This window comes from Terrapene carolina, unplaced genomic scaffold (assembly GCF_002925995.2).
Source record: "Terrapene carolina triunguis isolate 2854851 unplaced genomic scaffold, T_m_triunguis-2.0 Scaffold68, whole genome shotgun sequence".
Classification (NCBI taxonomy): domain Eukaryota; kingdom Metazoa; phylum Chordata; order Testudines; family Emydidae; genus Terrapene; species Terrapene triunguis.
Genome location: NW_020664419.1, coordinates 80831301 through 80848756, shown reverse-complemented (window position 1 = coordinate 80848756; position 17456 = coordinate 80831301). Strand labels below are relative to the sequence as shown.

Here is a 17456-nt window from a genome sequence, read left to right as displayed (position 1 = left end):
CTGATCTCCACTCAGCGGCTCTCCAACTGGATCACCTTGTGTATCCGTACTTGTTATGACCTGGCAGGAGTCCCCCCACTGCCGATTGTGAGGGCACACTCGACCAGGGTGCAGGCCTCGTTGGCTGCCTTTCTGGCCCATGTCCCTATTCAGGACATCTGTAGGGCTGCCACATGGTCATCGGTTCACACGTTCACCTCGTATTATGCGATCATCTCCCAAACCAGGGAGGACGCTGGGTTCAGCAGGACTGTGCTCCATCCTGAGTGACTGTGAACTCCTACCCACCTCCAACAGATATAGCTTGAAATCACTTGTGGAATGCACATGAGCAATCACTCGAAGAAGAAAAGACAGTTACCTTTTCTGTAACTGGTGTTCTTCGAGATGTGTTGCTCATGTCCATTCCACATCCCACCCTCCTTCCCCTGTCAGAGTTGTCTGGCAAGAAGGAACTGAGGGTGGGGGGAGCGCGCAGCGCCACTCCAAGGGTCACTGGGGCGCAACCCTACTGGTACTGCTAAGGGAAAAACTTCCGGCACCAGTGAACGTGGCGAGCACGCACATCTATTGTGGAATGGACATGAGCAACACATCTCGAAGAACTCCAGTTACGGAAAGGTAATTGTCTTTTCTGTACTGTAATTTAAATGAATTATTACTCAGTTCTGTATTAATATGCCTAGTAAGGAATCTATTTGTCAAAAAACATTTCCTGAATCTTTTTTGTTGTCTGTATTGTTACAGACATACTTGCTGACAGGCATTTTGAAATAAATTACCAACATAATTGAAACTAGCATGATTATATTGTGTTATTTTGACAAATAAAATATGCAGAATTTTGCAGAATTTTAAAATATTGTGCACAGACTTTTTAGGCACAGAATTTTTAATTTTTTGGCACAGAATTCCCCAAGAAGTTCCTGCTTGACAACAGGAACAGGGACCCTAGGCATTGACTATAGGCCTAGATTCACAAAGGTACTTAGGCATGATGCTGAGCAATGCACCGCCTAACTCTGGGGGCCTACGAACTCACAGGAACATACTGATTCACAAAGCCTGAGTTAGGTGGCTAGGATCCCTATATACTGAATGGGGAGATAAGTGCAATGCACAAGAGCCAACACCGTAGGCACGGAGCTGCCTAAGCTAGTCAATGGGAGATGCCAACCAGAGGAATGTGTCCTAAGCCCCATGCCTGCCCAGAGCTAGACACCGAACTCTGGGCAGCAGAGACGCGTCTATTTCTGCTAGCGATTCATGAACAGGAGCCTCTCTCCTGGAATCAACTGGCTTAGGCATCTAAATCATTTCTTGAGGGAATGAGTTAGACTCCTACCTCACATCACACAAAATGTCCGGGGGGGGCGGGGGTGCCCACTTCATAGCTTTCAGCCCAGTGGTTTGAGCACTCACCTGGGATGTGGGACACCTGGGTTCAAATCCTCTCTCTCTTCCTCAGGTGGAGAGAGGAGGAAATTGAAGCTGGTGGGTGCTCTAGCTGCTGGGCTGAAAGACCAAAGCAGGTCCCGCATGCGACTTAGGCAGACAAATGCCTATCTTGCCCCTGTTCATGGATCACACTAGGGTTTAGGCAGGAGATGGGCACCTGGCTGCCTAGGGGGAGGTAGCAGAGCACATGCCCAGAGGCAGGATCTTAGGCACCCAGGGAAATTTTACCCTGGGCGGGCGGGGGGAATAACTTAGGTGCTGAGTGAGTTTAGGCACCTGAAGGATTCAGCAGTTTTGTGGATCACAGCAGAGCCAAAACTGGGACTTAGGTGCCTAAACCCAGACTTAAGCAACTCAGTACCTTTGTGAATCCAGGCCACAGTGCATGTGTGTTAATCCAGCACTGACAGCCAGACATGAAACACACTGCATGCGGCTGAATACTAAGCAAAGCTGAATGAACAAGAACTGCTTGCATGTTAGTAGCAAATGGAGAAGTTCTATCCCATACCCTTTTTTTTTTTTTTTTTTTTTTTAAACAGAGCATCTTACATACATAGCACCACACACTGCTTTACAGGGACAGGATCAGTTTTAAGGTAATGCAGGCTTGAAGGTGAAGTTTAAACCAAGGATGGACCTGGGTAGGGAAGGAGCTTTGTGGAAGGAGGCTAGAAACAGTAACGGACACCACAGAAAAATGAAGAGAAGGTTATTTTGTTTCTCCAACTGAATGATTATCTATTGAGCACCAATAGTGTGTGGTCTGTATCTAACAACCAGGAGAGACAGTCCGTATCACACAGAGCCTACAGTCTAAATGGATAGCACACAGTGCTAACATACAATGCATCAGGTGAGCTGAGGGTCACTATCACAACACAGGGAAGGATTTTTAGTTTCTGTCCTGGACATTTTTAAATTTTTTACAGAGAGTCTTGGTTTGGCAGATGTGAGATGGTCGATTTCACAAGAGATGCAAGGATCTGAAAACATAGGGTGGCAGGCTGGGACACTTGGGAAGGAAGGGAGTTTGAGGCAGATGGGCAGCAGGGAAGAAGGCAGGAAGAAAACAGTGGGCAATGCAAACAAAAGTGGGAGGGTAGGTTACACAGCTGCAAAAGGTTAAAACGAGCATATGATGATGGCCACTAGAAATTAAACACAAGGAGAGAGTAATAATTCATTACAGCTCTGCTACAGACTTAGAGTGCGGAGATTTCTCTTTGTAGATGTGAGAATTAGCTAACAATAAAGCCATAGAAGCTAGAACACAAAATGGGACAGCTAGTTACATGCAAACACATTTCATGGCCTGTGTTATACAGGAGGTCAGACTAGAGGATCACAATGTTCCTTTCTGGCCGTGAAATCTATTTCTACAAGGCCAGCAACAGTCTTTGCCTATAGCTCATTTACTAGATGCCTGTACAGTGCCTAATGGGCTCCCACCTGACTGAGGCCCTAGGCATTACCACAATATAAAACAATAAACAAGAAGAGGCAATATGTTTGACAGTGAAGCTGGTGTTTCACAGGCAAGCTAAAGCTCTGGTCTAGATCCCACAAATTCTGTTTTACTCTGAGGATGCAGATTTCAATTTACAATATGTATCATATGTCTACACTACAAAATTAGGTCAAATTTATAGCAGTCGATTTTTTAGGAAGCGATTTTATACAGTTGATTGTGTGTGTCCCCACTAAGCACATTAAGTCAGCGGAGTGCGTCCACACTACCATGGCTAGCATCGACTTTCAGAGTGTTGCACTGTGGGTAGCTATCCCACAGTTCCCGCAGTCTCCGCCACCCATTGGAATTCTGGGTTAAGCTCCCAATGCCTGATGGGGCAAAAACATTGTCGCCGGTGGTTTTGGGTACATGTCGTCAGTCGCCCCTCCCTCCGTGAAAGCAACGGCAGACAATCGTTTCGCACCTTTTTTCCATGAGGACGCCATACTGCTTTCAGCAGATGGTGCAGTAGGACTGCTAACCGTCGTCATCAAACGACCACTTCCGCTGCAACTCTGCTGTCCTGGTGCCATGAGTACACCTCACAGGTCCTCTGGTCGTTCTGAATAAATATCTATTCTCATGGCATCCACTGCAACTCTGCTCTCCAGCTGTCCTGGTGCCATGAATCCACCTTGCAGGTCCTCTATATGACCGTCGTCATCCACCGCTTCTGCTGCAATTCTGCTCTCCTGCTCTTGTCTCGCCTTACCACAGTGTAGCTGGGTGCTGGTGCAAAAGCACCTAATTACCTCTGCTCAGCCAGCTCCAATCAAGAGAAATAGGTTGGGGCTAGTGAAACAGACCTGATGCCTGGCCTGGGGATTGGCTCCACCTGCAGGCCTGACAAGCCAGCAGTTATAAGGGCTGGGAGCCAGAAGAAAAGCCCAGCGAGGGAAAGGTCAGTCTCCTAGCTGCGGGCTGACTGCTTGGAAAAGAGGGAATTAACCCTGTAAGTCTTGTATATAGCTCAACACTGGTGGTGGGAGAACTGTGTGTGTAAATAAAGCCACGCGTGCTGCATAACTGGAAGTCACTCTCTGCACTTTATTGGGACAGCCAGCGGGTTCTGGAAGAGGGGCATGACAGAGAACCTGCCACACACGGCAAGCGTGCAGCCCACTCAGCTAACGGACACCACCGCTGTTGTGTCCTGATGCTGCTGGCAGCAGATGGTGCAATAGGTTTGCAAAACTGGTCTTCCAACCACGGCTTCCGCTGCCACTCTGCTCTCCTGCTCTTGTCTCGATCGATAGTGAATTTCTCCATGTTGGCTGTCATGGGCTCCTGCTTCCGCTGCAACTCTGCTCTCCTGCTCTCCTGAATCCACCTTGCAGGTCCTCTCATCGTTCTCTATAAATGTCTATTCTCGTGGCATCTCTTTATAACTATCTATTCTCGTGGCATCCGTCGTCAGCCACCGCTTCCGCTGCAACTCTGCTCTCCTGCTCTCCTGCAGACACCATACCACGGCAAGCATGGAGCTTACTCAGATCACCGCAGCAGTTATGAGCATTGTAAACACCTCACCCATTATCCTGCAGTATGTTCAGAACCAGAACCTGCAAAAGCAGGTGAGGAGGCGAAGGCAGCGCAGTGACGAGAGTGATGAGGACATGGACACAGACTTCTCTCAAAGTATGGGCCTCAGCAATGTGGACATCCTGGTGGCAATGGGGCAGGCTCATGCTGTGGAACGCTGATTCTGGGCCCGTGCAACAAGCACAGACTGGTGGGACTGCATAGTGTTGCAGGTCTGGGATGACTCCCAGTGGCTGTGAAACTTTTGCATGCGTAAGGGCACTTTCATGGAACTTTGTGACTTGCTTTCCCCTGCCCTGAAGCGCAAGAATACCAAGATGAGAGCAGCCCTCACAATTCACAAGCGAGTGGCAATAGCCCTCTGGAAGCTTGCAACATCAGACAGCTACCGGTCAGGCGGGAATCAATTTGGAGTGGGCAAATCTACTGTGAGGGCTGCTGTGATCCAAGTAGCCAACGCAATCACTGAGCTGCTGCTATCAAGGGTAGTGACTCTGGGAAATGTGCAGGTCATAGTGGATGGCTTTGCTGCAATGGGATTCCCTAACTGTGGTGGGGCGATAGACGGAACGCATATCCCTATCTTGGGACCAGAGCACCAAGGCAGCCAGTACATAAACTGAAAGGGGTACTTTTCAATGGTGCTGCAAGCACTGGTGGATCACAAGGGACATTTCACCACATCAACGTGGGATGGCTGGGAAAGGTACATGACGCTCGCATCTTTAGGAACTCTGGTCTGTGTGAATGGCTGCAGCAAGGGACTTACTTTCCAGACTAGAAAATAACCATTGGGGATGTTGAAATGCCTATAGTTATCTTTGGGGACCCAGCCTACCCCTTAATGCCATGGCTCATGAAGCCATACACAGGCACCCTGGTCAGTAGTCAGGAGCTGTTCTACTATAGGCTGAGCAAGTGCAGAATGATGGTAGAATGTGCCTTTGGACATTTAAAAGCGCGCTGGCGCCGTTTACTGACTCGATTAGACCTCAGCGAAACCAATATTCCCATTGTTATTACTGCTTGCTGTGTGCTCCATAATATCTGTGAGAGTAAGGGGGAGACGTTTATGGCGGGGTGGGAGGATGAGGCAAATCACCTGGCTGCTGAATACGTGCAGCCCGATACCAGGGCGGTTAGAAGAGAACAGCAGGGTGCGCTGCGCATCAGAGAAGCTTTGAAAACCAGTTTCATGACTGGCCAGGCTACGGTGTGAAAGTTCTGTTTGTTTCTCCTTGATGAAAACCCACCCCCTTGGTTCACTCTACTTCCCTGTAACCCAGACGACCTCCCCCCTTCGATCACCGCTTGCAGAGGCAATAAAGTCATTGTTGTTTCAAATTCATGCATTCTTTATTAATTCGTCACACAAATAGGGGGATAACTGCCAAGGTAGCTCTGGAGGGGTGGACGAGTAGGGAAGCACCGGGTGGGGTGGGGGAGGAGGGAAGGACAAGGCCACACTGCACTTCAAAACTTATTGAATACCAGCCTTTTGTTGCTTGGGCAGTCCTCTGGAGTGGAGTGGTTGGGAGCCCGGAGGCCTCCCCCCCCCCACCGTGTTCTTGGGCATCTGGGTGAGGAGGCTATGGAACTTGGGGAGGAGGGCGGGCAGTTACACAGGGGCTGCAGCGGTGGTCTGTGCTCCTGCTGCCTTTCCTGCAGCTCAACCATACACCGGAGCATATCAGTTTGATCCTCCAGTAGCCTCAGCATTGCATCCTGCCTCCTCTCATCATGCTTCCGCCACCTCTCCTCGCATTCATTTTGTGCTTTCCTGGACTCTGACATTGTCTGCCTCCACGCATTTTGCTGAGCTCTTTCAGTGTGGGAGGACTGCATGAGCTCAGAGAACATTTCATTGTGAGAGCGTTTTTTTCGCCTTCTTATCTGCGCTAGCCTCTGGGACGGAGATGATGGGGGAGCGTTGAAACATTTGCAGCTGCGGGAGGGAAAAAAGGGAGAGTAATATTTAAAAAGACACATTTTAGAGAACAATGGGTAGACTCTTTCACGGTGAACCAAGCTGTTAACATTACATAGCACATGTGCTTTCGGTACAAGGTCACATTTTGCCTCTTATATTGAGGGCCTGCCGGTTTGGTGTGAGAGATCACACACACAGGGCCGGGCAACAGAATTCGGCTTGCAGGCAGCCATGGTAAGCCACAGTCTTTTGGCTTCTTTAACCTTCATTACATGTGGGAGTGAATGTCCCCTTAATAAAATTCCCCTATTTCAACCAGGTGACCATGAATGATATCACTCTCCTGAGGATAACACAGAGAGATAAAGAACGGATGTTGCTTGAATGCATTCCAGTAGCTGTACTGGCTGCGAATGCATCCCAAGTCTTCAGGGCAAATTAATAATTAAACACGCTTGCTTTTAAACCATGCATTTTATTTACAAAGGTGCCTTCTCCGCCTTCAAGGTCCAGGAGCCCGCCTTGCGAGGGTTGGGAGGGTATTCTCTCCAGGGTGATAAACAATTCCTGGCTGTCGGGGAGAACAGTTTCTCCGCTTGCCTGCTTTGCGCTACCCTCCTCCTCATCATCATCTTCCTCGTCCTCAAAATCCTCATCCCTGTTGCGTGAGACTCCCCCCTTGCAGGAGTCCATGAACAGGGGTGGGGTAGTGGTGGGGCACCCCCTAGAATTGCATGCAGCTCATCATAGAAGCGGCCTGTCTGGTGGTCTGACCCGGAGCGGCCGTTTGCCTCTTTGGTTTTTTGGTAGGCTTGCCTGAGCTCCTTAAGTTTCACGCGGCACTGCTGCGGGTCCCTGTTATAGTCTCTGTCCTTCATGCCCTTGGAGATTTTTTCAAATATTTTAGCATTTTGTCTTTTGGAATGGAGTTCTGATAGCATGGATTCATCTCCTCATACAGCGATCAGATCCAGTACCTACCGTTCGGTCCATGTTGGAGCTCTTTTGCGATTCTGGGACTCCATGGTCACCTCTGCTGATGAGCTCTGCATGGTCACCTGTGCTGATCAGTTTGCCACGCTGGCCAAACAGGAAATGAAATTCAAAAGTTCACGGGGATTTTCCTGTCTACCTGGCCAGTGCATCTGAGTTGAGAGTGCTGTCCAGAGAGGTCACAATGGAGCACTCTGGGATAGCTCCCGGAGGCCAATACCGTCGAAGTGCGTCCACACTACCCCAAATTTGACCCGGTGATGTTGATTTCAGTGCTAGTCCCCTCGTTGGGGGGGAGTACAGAAATCGATTTTAAGAGCTTTTTAAGTCGACAAAAATGGCTTCATCGTGTAGACGGGTGCAGGGTTAAATCGATCTAACATTGCTAAATTCGACCTAAACTCGTAGTGTAGACCAGGGCAGAGAAACATATACTGAGATTTTGCTGTGAATTGAAATCTATGCTTATGTACCTCAAGTAATTTGAATCAATAATAGGGAGTGTTTTTGACACAGTTTACAACTGGCAGAATTTGATTTTTTTAAATTATTTTGATGAATAATATCAATGTTTATTTTTAAAGTATTTTTATTTTTATCAATCAGTTTTCACAGTTGAGGGAAATTATGTGGCATGGCAGACAATTATTTAATGACAATAGAGCCTGAGATTCAAAAAGTTAAAGCTTTATAAACCATTAAAACACAAGTTTTCAACATCACACCAAAAATACAAAGTAAATATCCTTAAATCAAATTCTAATAAGTTCTCAAGTTTTTCTTACTTTGTCTATCTATACATCTCAGTTATCAATAGAAACATTTTGTTGTTGGTTTTCTGTGTATGGTGAAATGGACATTTACCAATAAAAATCTAATCCTTCCAAATCTAGCTCCAACAAATATAACATCAGAGACGGAAAATGAAAAATTGCCTGATTAAAAATAAAGAAGTCTCCAGAGGTTTTACTCTGAAACAAGAGAGGAGATTTTCAGATAACACCACACTAAATACTAATAGGACCAGATGAAATTCTGAAACCCTCTAGCATTCCATACCAAGAGTTTTCTGCCTCTTTTTGAATTCTTTTAAATAAGATCTAGGTTACATTTATTATTTGTAGTGCAGTAGTTCTTTAAAGGCCCAGTCAGGGATCTGGGCCTCATCGTGCTAGGTGTCATACAAACATAACAAAAAAAAAACAAAACCAGGTGGATACAACAGACAGAATGGGGAAGATCAAGTTAACAGTGAGACAGTTATGCTAAGTGATACACAATGATCACAGCAGTGTTCATACAATGAAGAGTGACTCTCTCATGAACCTCCTATATCATATTTTCTTTCTATCGGATCTAAATCAAATCTGTACCAGATTTTTCTTTCACATCATGCTATATATAAGCTCATTTAAATTAATGTTGCCCACTTCATGCCTACACTGCACACATAATATGCCTCCCTAAAACACACTCTTCGAACTCTAGCCTTTCAGCTCAATGAATTGTTAGGAAAACAAACTCTTATATCTGCAGTCTCCAAAATTACAAGGAGCCTATATAAACACTGAATCCTTACAGTACATTCCTCGTGTTCTATTTCCATTCTATATGGTTCTATACAGTGATCCCAATTTAAACAATGGCAGTCCTGTAGGAAAACATCTCACACTGAAGCTTCCAAGATGATAGTAGATAGTTTATCTAATATATCAGTCCTGGTCTCCCGCCTTCATGATCTGTAGTACGCCCTTCTGTTCTAGTCTTGGGTTCCCCAAACAGCTTTGCCAATGCACCTCAGTTTTGACCTGCAGCACCTCTGCTACTCCATCCTGAGCAAAGGCTTTGTGAGATTAATAGATTTTAAGGCCAGAGAGGACCACTGTGATTGACTCCTTTGACCTCCTGTTTAAGACAGGCCATAGGATTTCATTGTATTAATTCATGCGTTAAATTCAAGGGCAGTTTTTTAAAGGAAAACAAACACCCAATTTTGATTTTAAAGTTTCCAGTGATGCAGAATCTACCACAAACCTTGTTCCAAAGATTAATTACCCTCATTACTTAAAATTTGTGCCTTATATCTAGTCTGAATTTGTCTAGCTTCAACTTCTAGCCATTGGTTCATATTATATCTTTGTCTGCTAGATTGAAGAGCCCACTATTACCTGATTTGTTCCCCATGGAAGCATCTATAGATTGATCAAGACATCCCTTAACCTTCTCTTTCATAAGCTAAATAGATTGAACTCCTTAAAACTTTCAATATAAAAACATGTTTTCGAATCCTTCAATCATTCTTGTGGCTCTTCTGTGAGCCTTCTCCAATTTATCAACATCCTTCTTTTAACTGTGGACACCAGAACTGGACACAGTATTCCAGCAGCGGTGGCAGCAGTGCCACATATATAACCTCCCACCTTCCTACTAGAGATTCGCTTGTTTATACATCCAGTGACATTAGCCCTTTTGGCCACAGTCTTTACACTGGGAGCTCATGTTCAGCTGATTCTCTTCCAGGAACCCCAGGTCTTTTCCAGAGTCACTGGTTCCCAGGATACAGTTCCCATTCTGTAAGTATGGCCTGCCTTCTCTGCTCCTAGTCTAGTCTTGGGTCCCAGTCCTGCAAAGACTTATGCATGTGCTTAACTTTACACACTGTGAGAAGTCCCATTTTTCAACGGGACTACTCACAGAGTTAGACAGATGCATATGTTTTTGCAGGATCAGGGCCAGGCCTGGCTCCAGGGTTTTTGCCGCCCCAAGCGGCGGAAAAAAAAAAAAAGGCCGCGATCGCAATCGGCGGCAGCTCCACCGCACCACTTTCTACTTCGGCGGCAATTCGGCGGCAGGTCCTTCCCTCCGAGAGGGACAGGGACCTACCACCAAATTGCCGCCTAAGAGCCCGACATGCCGCCCCTTCCCCTTGGCCGCCCCAAGCACCTGCTTGCTCAGCTGGTGCCTGGAGCCAGCCCTGATCAGGGCCTTTGACTGTAAGATCTTCAGGGCAGGGTCTGCCTTTATTTTATGTTTGTGCAGAGCTGAGAACACAGCACTTAAATAATGAATGACGATGTTTATGTGATCAGTACTGTGGGACTTTCATCAAGACTTGTAAAGAAATCTTTTCCATTCACAGTTTGATCTTTATATGCTGCTATTAGGCCCTGCATTCACTATTGTGTCTCTTTTGTCCACGGCCTCCCTAGATTCCCCTAAGCCTTTTGGGGGGTAGGGGTTGCTTTCATGGAACCCAGAAAGTCCAAGCACATGCGTAAGTTTTTGCAGGATTGGGGCCCAAGACTAGACTCCTAAAAGCACCAGAATTTCTCCTCTAACCAGAGAGCAGATACAGCCCCTTGGATGATAATACCAACAAGGAAACCAAGAGGAAATGTACAATCATCTGTAGGTTGCAAACCAAAAAACATTTTATGACTCCTTTGCTTTTGTCAAAACACTTGAAAATCAAACTGAAAGGTTTCATTTCTGTATCACTGACACATTCCGTTCATCTGCTTGACTTTTCAATTCACCCCACAATTTTGAAAAATGTCATTTTTGGTTCGACCAAAACAATTCCCTCCCCCTGCCCTAATTTTTTAAAACTGCTTGGAAACTGAAAAGTCGCTTCTTCAGCCAGGTCAGTCACAAGGCCACCTTTCTCTAGAGTAGTGTTTCTGAACCTTTTTGATACCAGGGACCAACTTGCTGCCTCCTAAACTGTGTCAGGGAGATTTCAGGGACCAGTGCCAATCCATAGACTTGTTGTTGAGAAACACTGCTCTAAGGGTACGTCTATACTACCTGCCAGATCGGCGGGTAGTGTTCGATGTATCGGGGATCGATTTATCGCGTCTCGGCTGGACACAATAAATCGATCCGCTAATCGACGCCCGTACTCCACCTCGGCAGGAGAAGTAAGCAGAGTCGACGGGGGAGCCGCGGCAGTCGACTAGCCGCCGTGAGGACGGCGAATAGCGTAGCTGAAGTTGCGTATCTTAGTTCGAACCCCCCTGCTAGTGTAGCCCAGGCCTAAATCACACACACAAATGGAGCTAACTGCCTTTTTGTTCTTCCTCTGTCCCTTCCTTCATTTTATACTGGAATTTTCTTTCCCAATTCCCTTCTTCTCCTGTCTCTTCCCCATACAGAGACATCATACGACAGAGTTCCCCTTCCTCATGGTAGTACTGAGAGGAGCCCATGTAACACCTGACAGTCCTGGTTAGGGCCCAAGTAGCATATGCACTTTTCTGTCGCTCCCAGTGATCAGCTAGGGATGGAAGGGAGCTGTCACAGCTCCCAAACAGCTGATCAATGGGAGAGGGAAACACTGCTGTGTATATGCTATTCAGAACCTGAGCAGGGCTGTCATGGCTCACAAAGAGAAAGTCTGGGGCAGGGCCGCCCAGAGGGGGGGCAAGTGGGGCAATTTGCCCCAGGCCCCGCAGGGAGAGTTTTCAGGGGCCCCCACGAGAGTTTTCGGCGGGTCTTCGGTGGCAGGTCCTTCAGTGCTGCCGAACACACCCAGAGCGAGTGAAGGACCCGCTGCCGAAGACCCAGAGCTGCTTCTGCTCCGGGTCTTCAGCGGAAATTTGGTGGCGAGGGCTCCTTCCGCTCCGGGTCTTTGGCAGCAGTTCGGCGGCAGGTCCTTCACTCGCTCCGGGACCTGCCGACGAAGTGCCCCGAAGACCTAGAGCGGAAGGACCCCCGCCGCTGAAGACCCCCAGGCCCCCTCAATCCTCTGGGTGGCCCTGGTGTGGGGTGGGGGAAACAAGCTCCTTTATAAGTGCTGATGGCCTTTGGCCAGGCTGTTCCCCGGTCAGTATATTTTTTGCTACATCTTGATAAATGGAGGCAGAAAGAGGTGAGGTACTTACTCAAGGTCACATAAGGAGTCAGTGGCAGAGCGGGGAATAGAAAACAAGTTTTATCACCTATTCTCCTGTTCCAACCTCTATCAGGTTGTCTGTAAACATGGTTTTCATGGCACGTGCTTTGCAAATGAGTCCACCTCCTAACCATGGGCTTATATGCTTGTATCAATGTCTATCTCTGGTTCTCTTTCTGAGCTGATTTTGAAACTGTTTTCCTGTTTGAGGCTCTCTGGTTCTTCCTTTCTCTTGGATCCAGATAGCCTTTTGGGGCAAGTTGGGAGGTACTGAACCCAAGAAGAGGTGCAGAACTTGGTGCCTATCCCAAATGGAAGACCGTAGACTTCCAAAACGCGCGCCTCGTCACACTCCTCTTGGCAGGTCTCTTTCCATGCTAAGAGTCCTCGCTCTTCCTGGCTTCCTACCAAAAGGAAGTGAGAGGAAAGTTACTGAGGAACCATTAACACAGACTTAAGCACATATTTAGCGCAGTTCCCTAATTACACACAGTTCTGGTATCGTACTACTCCCAGCCTAGTCTCTCAGTGCAATACGATATATTGATACTTTACACTTCACTAGCTCTTCCTATGTTCAAAGCATTCAACAAACATTAACTAACACTATTAGAAGATACTTTTCTTCCTGATACAACAGCATTGTAAGCTGGATTCTCCATTGATTACAATGTGGATCTATCACATGCCATGCATGTTGACTAGTTAAAATAATCCCTTTTAAAACTAGCCTGAGTGCACATTTCCTCTCCCCATGTTCCCAGCTCCCCCCTTAAGCTTGCTCAAAACAGAAACCTTTCTGTTATCAGTAGACATTACAGCCTATCTTGCCAGGGCTTTGCGCACAGTAGGTATTTTTCCTAACATGTCCCATCATTTCCAGTGTAAACCCCTAGTGGGTGTGTGTTACAAGTCCTCCTTTGTGTTGGTGCACAGAGAATATGAGTTGTCACAGCCTCCTCGCTGTGGAGGTTTGACTCTTTAGCTCAAGCTGTAGCAGCTCATGCTTTTAACTCTGGAGGTCCCTGGTGTGTCCAGCAAGATGGCAGCCATGATCACACCCCCCCCAGCTCTGCCTCAGATGGCTGTTGGCATTTTAAATGCCAGCCGCACCTGGGGCCCTGTCTACACGAGCCCTCCCACCGTTATTCCCACCAGTGGAGCTTAATTGTTGGTGATTATGGTGGGAGACTGTAGGAAGCAGAGCGCTAGACCGCTACAGCTGATCAGACCTGGAATCGTGTTATCAAGGATAAATGCCAGGAATCCACCCACAAACATGCCAGTGGTGAGGAGCACTCGGATCACTTGGTCTAGCTGGAGAATTCCTGAAAGAAAAACAAAACCTCAGTATGGGACCCAAAGACACACATTTGACCAACAATAGAACCAATGACAATCTGCCACAAGTCACTCACTCGCCAAGGAGAGACATGCAACTCAACAGCAGAAAGTACCATGCTCCCTCTTCCAAACCAGGGCATGCGATTTTGCTGTTTTACAATTTAAAATAGCTTCATCCTGCTGATAGTTTCATGTGTATGTTTTTAGTCCATGTTACTAATTTATATAATGGCCAGAGCATACAAGGTGACTTATTAATTCATAAAAAGACACTTGTAAGATCTTGGGGGCAGACACATTAACTGCAACAGACACAATGTGTGGGCTAACAGTTCAAGGACAAGAAAGGGACTAGAGTCACCCTCTTGTAATCAGCAGGCGGTTCTGGCCCTTTGTTTTTCCAAAGGCAGTATTTTACTGCAGGTAGATAGCCACAAGGATGTTCCAAAGACAGAGATTCCAATCAGAATTCAGCCATGATAATAAGCCAGTTCTTCCTCTTACTAATTGCTTCTCACACTGGAGTATTCCAAAAGGAATGGGAGCCATGGATTCCTTGCATTGCAAAATCTGTATTTGTTAACATGTATTCATTTAGCAGTGAGAGATTGCTACATCTTAAAGATTCCTTACAATGAAAGTGCTACAGCAGCACATCCAGAAGGCAGGATTGCCAGCCGCTAGGCAACTTTCATGGGTTTAACCCATAAAATTTGTAGGCTGCGTTTCAGGTGACTTCTCTGTATCAGTATTGACTTTAGTTTCATATTTGGGAGGATGGACCCAATAAATGAGGATGCTCATTTTTACCTGTTTCTAGCACTTGAGAATTTTTGTTTACCCAGTTGGGAATTGCCAGACCCGCATATATAGAAAATCCAAAGATAAACAGGTTTCTTGAGGAGTTCATGTCCACATACTGTACAGAGAGATTACATATGTTAATACATACTGCTCAAGACTATCAAAATCTATAAACTGCTTGGACCTGCTGATGAATCCTTGTACCCGCATACACATATGCAGTGACAGTTACTAGGGGCAGAATTTCATACGCTATTGCAGAAACAGCTGTTTAAAGTAGAATTGAAATTAACAAATGTATACAGAAATACACTGATATACACAGAGCCATGTCATCAGCTGGCATTTATTAGTACTGAATCAGAACTCTAGGGCTGGAAGGGACCTTGGGAAGTCATCAAGCCTAGCCCCCTGTGCTGAGGCAGGACCAAGTAAACCTAGACCATCCCTGACAGGCATTTGTCTAGCCTGTTAAAACCTCCAGTAATGGGGATTCCATAACCCCCCTTGGTAACCTATTCCAGTGCTTAACTACCCTTAGAGTTAGAAAGTTTTTCCTAATATCTAACCTGAATGTCCCTTGCAGCTGATTAAGTCCATTACCTCTTGTACTCCCTTCAGTGGACATGGAGAACAATTTATCACTATCCTCTTTATAACAGCCCTTAACGTATTTGAAGGTTGTTATCAGGGCCCCCCTCAATCTTTGTTCCTCAAGACTAAAGATGTCCGTTTTTTTTGTTTTGGGTTTTTTAGTCTTTCCTCATAGGTCAGGTTTTCTAAACCTTTTATCATTTTTGTTGCTCTCCTCTAGACTCTTTCCAGTTGGTCCACATCTTTCCTAAAGTGTGGCACCCAGAATTGAACTCTGCTCCAGCTAAGGCCTCACCTGTGCTGAGTAGAGCAGGGCCGTTATCTCCCTTGTCTTACGTACAACACTCCTGTTACTACAGTGCAGAATTATATTAAACTTTTTAGTAACTACACCACATTGTTGACTCATATTCAATTTGTGATCCACTGTAACCCCCAGACTGTTCTCAGCAGGACTACCATTTAGCCAGTTATTCCTCATTTTGTAGCTGTCCATTTGATTTTTCCTTCCTAAGTGAAGTACTTCGCATTTGTCTTTATTTAATTTCATCTTGTTGATTTCTGACCAATTCTCCAATTTGTGTAGGTTGTTTTGAATTCTAATCCTGTCCTCCAAAGTGCTTGCAACCCTGCTGAGCTTGGTGTCACCTGCAAGTTTTATAAGCACACTCTCCATTCCATTGTCCAAGTCATTAATGAAAATACTGACCAGTATTGGACCCAGGATTGACCGCTGTGGGAACCCAGCTAGATACATCCTCCCAGGTCAACAGCAAACCATTGATAGCTCTTGTTTGAGTATAGTCTTTCAAGTGGTGGTGCACCCACTTTATAGTAGTTTCATCTAGAGCACTTTTCCCTAGTTTGCTTATGAGAATGTCACGTGGGACTGTACCAAAAGCCTTACTAGCATCAGGATATATGATTCTAGTGGAACTAATGGAGTTAACCAGAAAAAAAAATAAGTCAAGACAGCAGCAATCCAGGCTTCCCTCCTCCCTACACCAATGTGCTTCAAATCAACCAGTCAGGAAGGACGGGCTCTGGGGTGACAGTAGGGATCACCAGTAGTGTAACCATGCCACTGTAACTTTGACATCACTGGCCTATTGGTAGTGCTGCAGTCCCACAACAGGTTAACCAGGGGACTCAGTTTCTGGTGACTACAGTTGAGCCTTCTTCTGGTCCATTCATTGGCCTCTTTGATGAAATTGCCAACATGACTGCTAACTAGTGTAAATTACAGCAGTGGGTTTTTGTGATGAGGCACTTGTCTCAGTAAACAACTGCACTGAACGGGAACCTGACTGCAGACCAAAATTCTCTCTCAAGAGTATTTGGTCTTGTAAATTAAATCCTTTGAGGCCGTTACCTGCAAATTGGAAACTCCCACAGCAGTGATGATTCCAAACATCACAAGGAGCAGTCCTCCAATCAGGGGTGTTGGTATGCTGGCAAACACAGCGCCGATCTTCCCAGACATGCCTATCACAAGCAACACGCAGCCACCAGCAACGATCACTATTCTACTTCCTACCTGTGTCAAGAGGGACAGCACAGAATCACTGTAAAAAGTACACCAAACTGGAGGATGGAAGGCTGTAGAGATTGCATAGTCTGAACATGCCCAGATTTACAAATTAGATTAGATCGTTCAAAATCAGGTTAAATTCCAGGACTCAAACTGCAGCCTGAGAGGTTTTTACTGACATAGCCACTTCACAGGATCTGGTACACAAACTGCACGGTAATTGCAGATTTATAAAGAATACTGTATAATTAACACAACCTGGACTGAGAACAATCATGGATTTACCTTGTTGCATGAGATCCTTTATCCTGGAAATACCCTACCACCGTCAGCCACTCTATCATGTAATAACAGTGAACCGTTACTGTTAGTTTGGGGCCGTGCACAAAAAGATAATAAATAAATTACAGTGTTAATGACTTTTGCTGGAAGCTTTGCTATGACACCACTCTAAAAACTCCTAGGGCCAACTGGAACTTACGTTGTAACTGTTTATTTGATTTTTTTGAGTCTAGTTTCACATGAGCACAGAGCGATGCTTACTAATTGCTTCCAAACTTGGCGGCCAACTCTCCTCGCACTGAAGTTAATGACCTTTGGAGAGCCGCGTTTGGACGCTGGAGAGAGTGTCTGTTTTGATCTCTCTCTTTCAATGACAGATTGAGCATTTGTTAAAGAAAACTGGGTAGGTACTTTGGTTTGTCCATATACACCATAACCCAGATATATTAAGTGAGGAAGCAAGATTTCTCTCACTTTTCACTGGATAAAGCCAGGGAGATACCTAGTCGGGCAATGCACCAAGCACTAAGAGTTTCTCCTCTCACGCATATCTGGCAAAGTATGTGAATAA

General features: G+C 46.0%; 1 protein-coding gene across 1 annotated transcript in view; it reads right to left on the bottom strand.

Annotated features, from left to right (window-relative positions):
• Positions 1–12468: 12468 nt before the first annotated feature.
• LOC112112582 (solute carrier family 23 member 1-like) overlaps positions 12469–17456 on the bottom strand; it is a 55673-nt gene continuing 50685 nt past the window's right edge. Inside the window, exons 8-11 of the mRNA XM_026648951.1 lie at positions 16445–16609; positions 14485–14593; positions 13563–13658; positions 12469–12734 (exon numbers count right to left, since the gene is read on the bottom strand). Of these exons, the coding sequence (XP_026504736.1) occupies positions 12469–12734; positions 13563–13658; positions 14485–14593; positions 16445–16609 (636 nt within the window). The remainder of the gene's footprint in view (positions 12735–13562; positions 13659–14484; positions 14594–16444; positions 16610–17456) is intronic.